Below are 13222 nucleotides of genomic sequence, written 5' to 3'. Positions count from 1 at the left end.
TTTCCAGGTCTGTAAGCTTCTCCTGGAGTTGCCTTTTCTCCGTCTCAGCTTTAGACAGGGCCTGTCTCACCTGTTTCACTTCCTCCTCCAAACCAGAGATGCGTGCTACGGACAAGAGATGGAATGTGGATGAATATTTTTGATTGTGAAATGAACGCACACTTCCAAAACAGAGGATATGCACTTACCCTGTAGATCAGAGATGGTCTCAGAGCCCTGGGTGTGCTCTCGTTTCTCTGCGTCCAGCGCGGCCTGCAGGCTGATGTTGTCTCTCTCTAGTGTGAGCTTGCTGTTCTCTAGCATGCAGCATTTGTCCTGCAGTTCTCTCGCGTGAGCCTCCAGCTGCTGCAGCTGTTTTGAGCTCTCTGTCTGAGCTTTACGCAGCCTGGCAGCAGCATCAGATTCCGCCCGCAGTGACGCGTTTGCCTCATCCAGCTGCCGGAGAGAGTTTATAATGGGAACACAACGTTATGTTACCAGGATCAGTTTGTTACTTGATCACACATGAGAAAAACACATAGCCATGTGTTGATCCCAGAAGACTGAAATTCTGGGAACTCTGCTTTTAAGTAGCTAAATGATGCTTTTAACAGACACTGTATTATTCTGACTTAAGAGTATGCAACAAAACATCATATAAGTACAAAATAATCACATAAATGTTTTGGTTTTGCCTTTCAAATATATATATAGCTTTTGAAACTATTTTCTTTTTCTAACCCACTCTCACCTGTTTCTGCAGGTGGATGTTCTTCTCATTGGAGATGTGAGAGTTCTGGTTTTTCTTCTTCATTTCATCCAGCTGATCCCTCAGACTGTTCACTTCATTCTCTAAGCAGCGTTTGCGGTCGGCTTCACTCTCTGCCCTGCGGTGACTCTCTACGCTCTTGTGCTGCAGGAGAGCCTTCTCTCTCTCCAGCTGTCTCAGAGTCGTCTCCAACCCTTTTCTGCTATTCATCTATAAACACATGTGCAAAATGGTAAGATTATTGCATATTCCTACACACAATTAACTGAGATCCCAGAGATGAAACACCCACTCACTTCTTCATCAAGCTCTTTGGTGATCTTCTCAAGGCGGCTACAGTTGCTTCTGTATTTTTGCTCCAACTCCTCTTTGGTCTGCATTTCATTGTTGAGCTGCTCTTCTAAAGAGTTAATTTTCTTCTGGAGCTGAGTGGAAAATCAAGCAATTTAATGTCATCAATCTCTTAAATGTATTATTACCTAACAAGATTTATATTAAGCAGAAAGTGTGTGAACACTTACAGCTAAACTGTCCTGTGGGTAAAAAAAAAAAAAAAAGAGAAAGAAAGAAAAAAATGTTACAACCAATGTTGTGAGAAGCACTTTAAACCAGTTTAAGTCCAAGTCTCTAACCAGGTACTACTGTATGATGTAAGTGCAGTCTCTAAAGAGCATAACGCAGTTAAATTACATGTATAAGCTGACAAAGGTGGGAGTATATCTATGTCATACCTCTGTCTTGGATACTTGATCTTTTTTCATTGCTGAACTGTTAACAGCATTCAACAACCTACACAAAAACATATCAGATCATCTGTGACGGTAGTTATTCAGCTAGTTTTGCTTGAGGACATTATATGCAGAAGCAACACTGTTCCAAGAAATAGATTATTGTACAAAAGTGACAAAAGAGAGATGTCTCACTGGTCTTCTTTAAAGTAAGTGAACCCCACAAAGGGCAGCTGATTTCCAACGAAGGCTTTAGGTGTGGGAAAGGTCTCTACTTCTCCTTTATCTTCCTCTATCTCATCAAAATTACTGGTGTCTATGTCACTTATCAGCTCTGGAACCACAGGTGCTGCAGCTGGAGAGAGAATGGGCAAAAACCTATTTTCAGGGTAAAGTGCACTGAGATTGTAGAGATGAAGATAACATTGCTCTGAAATGTTTACATCCATCTAACAGGCTTACTTTACTTTTTCTTAGGTAACACTGAAATACGAATGCGTATTGGGCAAAATTATTATAGTTTTAGAACTTTTTCATTTGGTTTTCTATTGTTGATACATTTTAGGGCTTTTCTGATCGACTTAAACTCACTTTTACATTTAATAAATACTTCTATTTTCTTAAATATAGTATAAATGTACTGCTGAATTTACTAAAAAGCATTAAGGTTTACTGAAACTTGTACATCATTAATTAAATATATATTTGTAAATACACATTTAAAATGATCCAACTGCAATTAAGCACATTAAAAATATATATTTAGTTTACATGTACTTTAGTATGTTAGTTGAGACATTAAAATAAGTGAACTTCAAACCATGGCAAAAGATTATTAAAAAGGTGCAAGACTAATTTAAATGTAATTATTTTAATTTGACATTTAAAAAATAATTATTTTTAAAAGAAGCAGGTAAGAAACATGAACAAGTACTCTTTAAATAGACTTAAGAGGCCTTTTAGTTCATTAATATTACATTACCTTCAAGTACAGGTTTTATTTTAAATATCCACACATCCACACATTTTTTTTTTAAGGTGGGGAGGTGTTTTACTTACTCTCTCTGATGGTGTTGAATGTCCACTGGTCGTTTTTGAAGAAAGGATGTTTTTTAATTTCTTCTACACCATTTCGTCCCAGTCGAATCTCCCTACCAGATGCAAGCATTCACAAACACAAAAATTGTCAATTAGAGAATTTCTAAAATGTAATTATTTCAGAATTGTTTTTGTATTATTTTAAATAATTTATTTAGATTTTGTGTTCAAGTTGAAGTGAACTGAGGGGCTGTTTCAATGCATGATTTCTGGAAGTCTTGTCCTATTTTTAGCACACAAACATGTACTGATACAAATTCAAACATTTTTCTTAGAGAGTAGTTCTGCTTGTCTACTCTAGATGGCACTATAACATCACCAAGCTGTACGTCCAGCCTAGTTCCCGTGGCTGGATTTGGCACTAAAAGTCAGGGTCAGAATTTAACCAGGACTTGGGGGAAATAACTGACAATAAAAGTGACAAAAATGCCCCAGACATGTAAAATGTGGGACAAAAAAAAGTGTACCTGTAGTGAATTTCATATATTAGTATCGGTTACACAACATTTGATGTATTCCATAACCTATTATAGTCCTATCTAGTCCTGAGTTCAGTGCGCCTGCAGACACAGTATTTGCTGTTTTGAGTTTTAGATTGTTGTTCACCTTAGTTTTTTTTATGGTTATGATCTACGCCATTTCGGCCCAGGCTAACCTCCCTACCAAATGCAAGCATTCACAAACACAAGAACATATTGTCAAACAGGTGTGAACATTGGCAGTTAAACAATATGAAACACAGAGGACTACGTGTACATCTATCTGTGCATGTAAAAGCTCACCTCTCTGTTAGGAAGGCACAGATGATGTTTTTGGCTTCTTGAGAGATCTCAACGTCATCGGGGAAGTTAAGGGAGTTCTTATGGTCCATAATCTTACTGTAGGTCCCGACCAGAGAATCTGCATAAAACGGTGTATCACCTGCACACACAAGCATTCATCTAATTTAATAAACCAATGCTACAAATGCAGTTTTAGGCAAACGCACACATTCACATCCTGACTCACCAACCAGCATCTCGTAGATAAATACTCCAACTGACCACCAGTCACACTCGCGTCCGTAGTATCCATCCCCTCCCTGAGACTTAAGAACCTCCGGCGAGATGTAATCAGGGGTCCCGACCGCAGTGTCACAATGAACCATCCCCGTCTACAAACAATCAGCCAATCAATGAGTCAACTGATAGGACCTTAGTCGACCTAGAGACTCTATATAGCAATACAATTTACATCAAGGAATAACATATCACATTACAATTGTTTACCCTGAATCTGAGTGAATTTCTAAGATTTATTTCAGAACTATTTTTGTATTATTTTAAAAAATTTATTTGGGTTTTATGTTCTAGTTGAAGTGAACTGAGTGGCTGTTTCAATGCATGATTTCTGGAAGGATCAACCCGTTTTTAGCACACAAACTGAAACGAATTCAAAAAAATATTTTTAAGAGAGTAGTTCTGCTTCTCTGCTCCAGATGGCACTATAACATAACCAAGCTGTACATCCAGCCTAGTTTCTGTGGCTGGATTGTGGCACTAAAGGGCAGGGTTGGAACTTAACCAGGACTTGGGGGAAATAACTGGCAATAAAAGTGACTAAAATACCCCAGATATGTAAAATGTGGGGCAAAAAAAATGTGTCCCAGTAATAAATGTCATATATTAGTGTCTGGTATGTAAGATGTGAAGTATTTCATAACCTACTATTATAGGCCTATCTAGTCTTGAGTTCAGTGTCCCTGCAAACACAGAGGTTACTGTTGTTGAATAAACAGAAATATATTGATATATTTGCTGTTTTAAGTTTTAGATTGTTGTTCACCTTTAGTGTTCTTACGGCTATGATTTTTTTGCTTCACTCCACCAAGACTGTGACATTCAAGCATCCCAGACCCGTAGAGTCAATATTTTACAGCTATTGTTCTATAATTATCACATATGATAGCGATAAAGCAGAAAACATACAGTACAGGATCACACTGTTACCTTCAGTTTATCACAACTGAGCTATTTTTGCTCATGTCTTCTAAAACAAAAACTGATGGGGGAAAAGTTGATCTGGCCACATTTAATCTTCAGTCGACATAAACTGAGCATTTTTCAAATTCAAACGCTTTTTAGCCTCAGTATGACCCTATGACCTCTGAACCCACCTGAGGTCTTCCTCACTCAGACATTAAGGAATGAGAGCAAGGCTGAGTTTTTCTTTGGTCCTTTGAGTTTGGACAAGAACTGGCATGTGTTCAAGGTTTTTGTAATGCAATTACACCCCACCCCCCACCCCAAAAAAATCCCGAGCAAGCCTGAAGTTTTCATGGGAGCCTGTGAACTACTGATATCTTGTATTGCAATAACCGGTTATGCCCTTACCCCATCCATTTTCATGCAGGTCCCAAAGTCGGCAAGTTTGAGGTGTCCGTAGCGGTCCAGCAGCATGTTGTCTGGTTTGATGTCTCGGTGGACAAAGCCCATAGAGTGAATGGCGTCCAGAGCCAACACAACCTCAGCAGTGTAAAACTTTGCCCACTTCTCTGGGACATCATATGTACTGGTGAGATTGACAAGATCTCCTCCTGGCATGTATTCCATTACCATGTAAAGAGAACGGTCATCCTGGAACGCACAGCACAGCTAAGGGAAAGACAAGAAAGAATTAAGAATTTTTTTCCCCCTCTGTAGACTGAGAGATTGTGTATGTGCTCAAACTAGATACACTGATGTATTCATGGTCCAATTAACATTACACTTTTTTTTTGGTATTTTAAGTGGGGCAGCTTGCTAATTAGGTAAAATAAAAATAAAAAAAACACTCAATTTATACAAAAAAGTTGTCATTTATGCTTGAAATATGGAATTTTAAATGCAGCCAGTTGATCTGACAGAAAAAAATACTTTTTGGTTGCCAAATTAAAAGTGTCCCATTTCATTTTTTTTAATGAAATATTACTGTAATAATCATAAAAGGAACCAGTAAAAACATACACTATAATTTGGGGTCAGTGTGATTTTTTTCTGCTTACTAAGGGTGGATTTATGTGATTACAAAACGCAGTAAAAACTGTAATACTGTTAAATATAACTACAATTTAAAACAACTTTCTATTTTAATGTAGTTCAAAACGTGATTTATTTCTGTAATGGCAAAAATGAAATTTTTGTAGCCATTACCGTAATCCAGTCTTCAGTGTCACAAGATCCTTCAGAAATCATTCTAATAAAAGCTTATTTGGTGCTCAAAAAACATTTATTATTATAAATGTTGAAATCTACATGATACTGCATGATATTTTCAGTTCTTTGTAATAATGATTCTTTTGATCAATTTATTGCATCCTTGCTGAATTAATTTATTCATTAAAAAAAAAAAAAAAATTCTTGCTGACTCCAAACTTTTGAATTATAGTGTGCATATGTGATATTTAATGCTTGGAAACAGCACATTTGTTATATTCATAGATCAAACCATAGTGAGCTATTTTATTAAAAAAAACCTCAATGCACTTGTAAGCGGGAATTTTAAAAAAAAAGGGACAACATTTTGGCTTCAAAAAAAGGTATCAGCACATCTTACCTGTACGACCCATGGGCTGTCAGCAAACGCCATGATGTCACGCTCCTCCCAGAAGAAGGCAGAATCTGAGCGTTTGATCATTTCAAACTTGCTGAGCACCTTCATTGCATACACCTTCTGAGAGGCCTTATGCCTAACCTACACAAACACACAACCAGATCATAACAAATCTACATCACATAACTACTGCGAGAATAATATTAAGAGGTTCACCAATACATTACTAACTAACAACATTTTCAATTTCTAACAGGCCTTACTCCCAAAAAGATTTAAAAATAAAACCAATAAACACTCTGTGAGATGCTGTTTTGACTTTATCACAGACAAGCCACATTTTAAAGCCCCCTCTGTTGTGCTTTAGGCATAACGTACCCACAAAGCCCCTGTCAGACAAATGACCGAGGACAATACTGGGTAATCATGTTCTTTGTGTCTGCAGGCTTGTCCAGACGCATCCTACTGCATCTCTCTCCTGACTATTGCAAACACACAACCAGAGAGCAATACAAAACTACACATGCTCTTTCTTCCTTTTATATACCTGACATTTAAATACACAATTACATGAAGAACTGCTCGCAGCATTTAGTACAAGTGTACTCACTTAACACATCCATACAGACACTTACGCATTACATTTAGTTTAATTGTGGTTATTAATAGATTTAATTAATTGCAATTAAACTCATTCTCATGGAGTTAGCATAGTGCTTTCAAAAAGTGATGCATTAAGGAACATTTAATGTTCTATTGATGCCGCAGATTGATTTAACAGTGCATGTGTGACTTATATGGGCTATTATACAAATAAATGGCCTTTGCACTAAATGTACTCGTACTCATAAACTAGCTACAGGGTTATCACATCAGACACAATGAAAAAAAAAGAACTGTAAGTTTTCTTAGCAGAGTCAACACATTTCAATGCATCCTGAAATTCCTTACCAGCCGGACTTCTCCAAACGCTCCTCTACCGATCACCTTCACTCGGTCAAAATCATCCGGCTTCATCTGGAGCTCCCTCATTTGGCCCATAACTTTCTCATCTGTACATATAAAACATCAAAATCACATTTCCTTAGTCATGCCATGAAGAACTAGAATTTGTTTTCTAGTGACCTGTCAGGTCTGTCAATAGTAATGACTAATATAACATTTCCATTTATTAACTGGCCAGTATTTATCCATAACAGACATTAATCAGTGTAGCACCAAATATAATTTTTGACAGAAATGAAAAAGAGAGGCTGTGAGAGTTAGAAGTACATGCCTTTAATGGATTGTACTGTTGTTTAACTACATTACTATTTTTCAGCTGACAAAACATCTTTTCAACTTTTCAGATTTCAGACTCCATAAAACAGACTCCATTTTGAAAGTTGTGAGCTTTGAAAATTACATGATTTAGGACCTTTATACAGTGCGAGCCATTGAAAAAAACTGTCTAAATTATATATATATATATATATATATATATATATATATATATATATATATATATATATATATATATATATATATATATATATATATAAATAAATTTCACACACATGCATTATAATTGGCCTATGAAAAATGTTCACAGATCCACTAGTTATTCATCGAAAAACTGAGCATGTTTAGTGCAACATCAACATCAGGAATGGTATCTCTAAAAGGCCAGTACAGAGAGTTCACAGTCTGGATGAGAGGACTGAGTCACACTCTCTCTTCCAAACCAAACATTATAGAGCCCTACTGGTCTCCATGACAACAGGCAGAAACAGGAACAAAATTGGGACAGAATGTGATAATTAGTCAAAAGTTTAATAGTGCATGAACAAAACACAGACACACATGCTTTCACACAGACATGGTACTGGCTACTGAATTTAAAAAAATATCGATGAGAACAAAAACAAACTGAACACTACATTTTTGGGCACAAATGTCAAATTAGATGAACTTCCATCCATCCACCCATCCTTAAAACTACTTGTCCAATATTACGGGAACAGGGAAGCTGAAGCCTATCCCAAGGTATTGGGCCATAGGCAAGAAGACTGGATGACCAGTCCATCACAGAGCTAATATTACATATATATAATATTACTATAGTGTTGTCAAAAGACCCAGTACTTCGGTACCAAGTCGGTACTAAAAAAATGAAAATGTGACGGTACCAGGTTTCTTTAAGTACTTTGGTATCGAGTACCTGCTCAACACGGTTTTTCCGCGAAGCAGAAAACGCAGACGGAATCCAGTCATGAAAATGAAACTTACATTTTAATATAGACAGTCACGGAATTTGTCAAAGTTAGCATAAATTAATCAAATCAAATCTCCATATGGACCAGTATCTGTAAATGTTAAGCCGCAAAAGTGGGTTGAAATATGAATCCTGCATGTTCTACGCGTCTCTGTGTGAATGAATGAAAGGAAGAGACGTGCGGGTTTGTTTACTACATAGATTGAAGCGCGTGACGCTTGCAGTAATTTCAGCATCTGCCGTCTCAATGAGGACATTAAAACATAAACATATTATTTAGTAGAATGTATGTGATACTGCTACTACTGTTGAAAAAAATAATAAAACTTTATTTTTTTTAAGAAATAAATCACACAATATTTTTCCATGTTTTAATTTTAATAGCAAATCCCCTTTATTTACCAAAAAATAAAATGTTTAAATATCATTAATTAAAAGACAAATTAAATTTGGGTGAAACTTGTTTATTTGTTTTTCATTATTATATTACTTGTAGAAAACCTTTAAACACAATTGTAAATTAGTATAAAGAATGACATTGGTTTTATTTTTAGTGATAAGTTTTTTTGTTTTTTTTAATTACCATATTTTTGTGTTTTGCTTTGGTACCGAAAACCGTGGATTTTCACTGGTGTCGGTACCGAATACTGAAATTTTGGTACCGTGACAACACTACATTACTATATGGCTTCTGATACCAATGAAGCCAAAACATCTTTAGCTTATGAGAATGTGCATGCCCACAATAGTACAGTTAGCTCAATGTCAGCAGATAATCATAAATGACATATTTTTTTTAATATCACATAATTAATACACCAATGATACATTTTAGGGCTGCACGTTTTCAAGTTTTTCATTAACCGTTAACCGAGGCCCTTATCGGTTAATACTCGGTTAACCATAGTGTGCGCCAGGGTTTCCGTTGTCCGGTAATTTCCGGACATTGGCCGAAAAAAAAAAAAGAAATGTCCGACAAAATTTCATCTTTCCGGTCAAATTGTCCTTTTAAAACTGCCTAATAATCTTGCCCACTAACACAATCTGAATTTGAGAATAAGCCTAAAATGTATAAAGCAAATATACACCGACCTTTGGCTATCTTATAAAGGAACAGGCTCTATTAATGGTTATGTAACTTTCCGTGTTTAGGCGAAGGTAACAAGCAGGCTCCGCGGCCGCCTCGCTAAGGCTATGACTATGTTTGACAGGTACAATATTTGAAAATCGATAATTATTTTTTTTTTATTACATTTATATCTGAATTTATGTCAACCTATAGACTTTCAAATATCAAAATGTCATGAATTAATATGTATTTGTGTACAAAATGACAAACATATTTTCCTATTATATTTTGCCTGGAAACGCTTCCAACAAGGCGTCGGTTCTATTTCTAGCATGCACGCGTCGAACCGCACCTGAGCCGCGCGTCTCACGCAGGCAGTCTGCAAGCTCTAACCTGTTAACATGGGAGCCGAATTAAAAACAGACACGCCACGCAGCTGAGATGCTTTCGCCCATCGCCACGCATCCAGTGTGTCCTGACCGGCCTAATGATGCCCAGGTGTTGGCTGTTGAGATTACAACAACGAGGTGGTACTTGAAGAATATCTAAGCACTGTATTGCAATACTTGCATTTTGCCCCGTCGCTCTCAATTTTAAAGTGCTCCAACGCTGTACTTTTTTTTGCCCGCTTCATATTAGAAACTGACTTCTTCTTGTGGACATTACAAATATCTGGGAGCGCTCTGGCGGTCTCTGGTGGTGCAAAAATGTATTACAACTAAATTCAATGCACGCCATTGACGTCACTTAACCGAGCAAAATGTTTCACTCGGTTACGCAATTTTTAACGGTTAATCGGTTAACCGGTTAACCATGGACACCCCTAATACATTTATATATCACATTTAAAACTTTGCTAAATTTCCAAGACTTAGAAATGAAAGCCAGAAGTGTCCTGCAATGAACTGCATGGAAAGTGCATTAAAATCCTCTATGACATCAACTGTAAAACATTTCTTCATTCCAAACACACACAAAAATAGAGTTTTCACAGTTTGTGTTGACGGTCCATTATTTATGTGATAAGATTCAGTGTTGTAAAGTGAAGGCCCAAATTAGGAAGAGCCACTCAAAAACAATTCAATTCAATGCTGTTGATGTTGTAGCAGGAAGCAGTCTCATTGTAAAACTTGATGCCACCATTAAGTATTTTCCCTACATAACACAGAACAAAAATTTAGAGAAAACCATGACCTGATAAAGCAGATACTTACATCTGTTCAAGAAGGTCTCAATGTTCTTATTTTTACGCAAGGCTGGAAAATCCAAATCTAAAACCATGGCATTCATGGAGTCCTGAAACAGAAAGACAAACACTTTGAGTAAAACATTCAAATAACAGTCTCAATGCAAACGGTGTGCCAGGTTTCTGGGTAACAAGTGCTGCTGGTATCCCATTCAAGGTGTAAAAATAGAAAGTGTTTTTTTTTTTTTTTTTTATCAATGCAGGTCCAATCACATAAACTACTTAGAAAAGCCACTGTAGAAGCACTGATTTTGGAAAAAAACGAATACCACCTTGTTACGGTTTAGGAAATGTTTATTCATCTGGGGGAATAAAACTAATGCTGAGCAGTATCTCTTTTACTTAGACCCTGAGTGGAATGAACAACAGGCATATTTCAAGGACAGGATGTTAAATGACAAGGCATAATTTCCAGCCTGAAAAAATGAAGATTGATATGTTAGCAAGGCTTTACAGCCACTAGATAATAAAGGAACATCCACTTCTGTTGATGAAGCCTGATCATTCATCCTTTTTTGTTTTTTATTACAGCCTTTTTTACCCAGAGCACACTTAACCTTTTTTGGGCAACTGGATGATGTCCTTTCCTCAGGGAATGTAGTGTATAATGAACGGAAATGCATTTAAAACAATTAAGCAGACATTGAGACCACCAGGCCCATGGATTTGTTCCTGCACATGCAGACTGAGGTGATGGATGGAGGTTACAACACTGCTGCGCTTGTAAAGCGCTTTGAAGCAACACCAGGTCTGTTGTGACCGGAATACCAGGCATGGTCAGGCTGGAAACCCTTACCGGAAAAAAAATTGGGAATGTCCAGCAGCCACACATCTTCTCCTCCTCCTCTCCCTTTTTCACTCTGTCTCCTGTCCTGCCTTGACAACTTCCGAAAGTTCTCTACCCTTTACTGCACAATGTGAAATCTTTATGGACACAACCTTTCTTTATAAGTGCATCTGTTCAATCTCTCTTATATTGAAAAGAACCATCAGTTAACATAGTGAATATTTTTATGCACTATTTATTTGCCTATTAAGTAGTCTTAAGACTGCCATCGGCACAAGACCACGGGAACCAGATGAGTCCTTTGCACAATCTGACCTGTGTTGCAGCCAGAAATTAAACCACACCATGCTGCTTTTGTCTGGCCAGAGGAGAACTGGGCCCCTGACTGAGCCTGGTTTCTCCCAAGGTTTTGTTTTTCTCAGTTTCTGCCACCGATGGAGTTTTCGTTCCTCGCCACCGTCCCCATTGGCTTGCTTAGTTGGGGATGCTTAATTTCTGGCAATATTGTTGGCTTGATTGCACAGACACTATTGGAAGAGAGTTGAACAGGATGATGGCATCACTGAATCATCAACGAACTGACTTTAACAAAAAATTTGTGTTTGTTACTGTCCTCTTGCATTACTGTCAAACCATTTTCCCATTTGACACTGTAGAGCTGCTTTGACACAATATGTATTGTAAAAAAAACTGGGGGGGGGGGTCCGACAGGTATGGTGCAGCCCACTTATGGAAGTATAAAAATATTTGTAGTATGTGTCCCTATTGCTTTGTTAGGAATCACTTGATATGCCCTGATTGTGTGTGCATCTAACCAAAGTCACAGAAGGCTCCAACTATGAAGGATGCAGCTTGTCAAACAGACACACAGAAAGTTATTTTACTATGCAAAACTACCACCCAATCATAGCAATGGGCATTTACTTCCAAGTCTGCAATACATCACGCCCATAAAAACCAAGTGTTCTCGAGCCGGCCTCAAAACCAGGGTAGAAAATAACCTATTATTTATGGATTTTGATGTTTTTGAAATTAAAAACCATGCAGAATGTCATAATTGGACCTCAGACAACAGTATAAAATAATAAAAAAGCCAGTTCATGACCTCTTTAAACCTTTTGCAAAAGAAAACATAAAGCCAAACTGAGTCACTTATTCAAATGAATCAGCCTAAAGACTCAAACTATCAGTTTAAATCAGTTAAAGTTGTTTATTCAGTAACTGCATACATATTCAACATCTGACTACGCTGTTGAAAAGTAGGAAACACAGCATAGCATCATGGGACTAGAGCTGACATTAGCTTGAATTCTTGTGTGAGTCCGTTACATTTCCCCATATCAACAGCTCATTACCCATTACAGAGCACTTCAAATATAAATCTTCTATTTAAGGAAAAACGAACTGTCTATCTCAAAGCACACATAGGCAGGAAATGACACCTTCCACCAGAGGCTCCAGTGAAACTGCTGTAGTGTCATGGTGCAGTTTAGAGATGACATCATTTGTTCCTGTGGCCCCTTCTCCGTACAGCCATCAGAGACATGAAACAGAACATACCAAAACACACCAAAGTAAACATTTAATACATGAGGATGGTGTAAGGGGTGCTGAAAAGCCCAGAAATATAAGGGGCCACCGTTACACCTGTACAAACACCCTCATAGGACAAGCACACTGGACCCTCAGCTGAAAACTGCAGCTCTATTTTTAACCCAACAC

The 13222-nt window shown here is 37.4% G+C and overlaps 1 protein-coding gene across 4 annotated transcripts in view; it reads right to left on the bottom strand.

Annotated features, from left to right (window-relative positions):
* The window catches only part of LOC128026094 (rho-associated protein kinase 2), a 48380-nt gene that overhangs the window by 12639 nt on the left and 22519 nt on the right, over nucleotides 1-13222 (bottom strand). For all 4 annotated transcript variants that reach the window (XM_052612822.1, XM_052612824.1, XM_052612823.1 and 1 more), the window contains 14 exons: nucleotides 10682-10763; nucleotides 7096-7196; nucleotides 6148-6285; nucleotides 4947-5207; nucleotides 3583-3727; nucleotides 3357-3495; nucleotides 2536-2627; nucleotides 1672-1831; nucleotides 1480-1537; nucleotides 1270-1281; nucleotides 1045-1173; nucleotides 731-958; nucleotides 189-435; nucleotides 1-105 (listed from right to left, as the gene is read on the bottom strand). The exon at nucleotides 1-105 is cut by the window's left edge and continues 2 nt beyond it. In XM_052612822.1, coding sequence (XP_052468782.1) covers nucleotides 1-105; nucleotides 189-435; nucleotides 731-958; nucleotides 1045-1173; nucleotides 1270-1281; nucleotides 1480-1537; nucleotides 1672-1831; nucleotides 2536-2627; nucleotides 3357-3495; nucleotides 3583-3727; nucleotides 4947-5207; nucleotides 6148-6285; nucleotides 7096-7196; nucleotides 10682-10763 — 1897 coding nt within the window. The remainder of the gene's footprint in view (nucleotides 106-188; nucleotides 436-730; nucleotides 959-1044; nucleotides 1174-1269; nucleotides 1282-1479; nucleotides 1538-1671; nucleotides 1832-2535; nucleotides 2628-3356; nucleotides 3496-3582; nucleotides 3728-4946; nucleotides 5208-6147; nucleotides 6286-7095; nucleotides 7197-10681; nucleotides 10764-13222) is intronic.

This window comes from Carassius gibelio, chromosome A13 (assembly GCF_023724105.1).
Source record: "Carassius gibelio isolate Cgi1373 ecotype wild population from Czech Republic chromosome A13, carGib1.2-hapl.c, whole genome shotgun sequence".
Classification (NCBI taxonomy): domain Eukaryota; kingdom Metazoa; phylum Chordata; class Actinopteri; order Cypriniformes; family Cyprinidae; genus Carassius; species Carassius gibelio.
The sequence above is the reverse complement of the archived record's forward strand: the minus strand, read 5'-3'. Positions and strand labels throughout refer to the sequence as shown.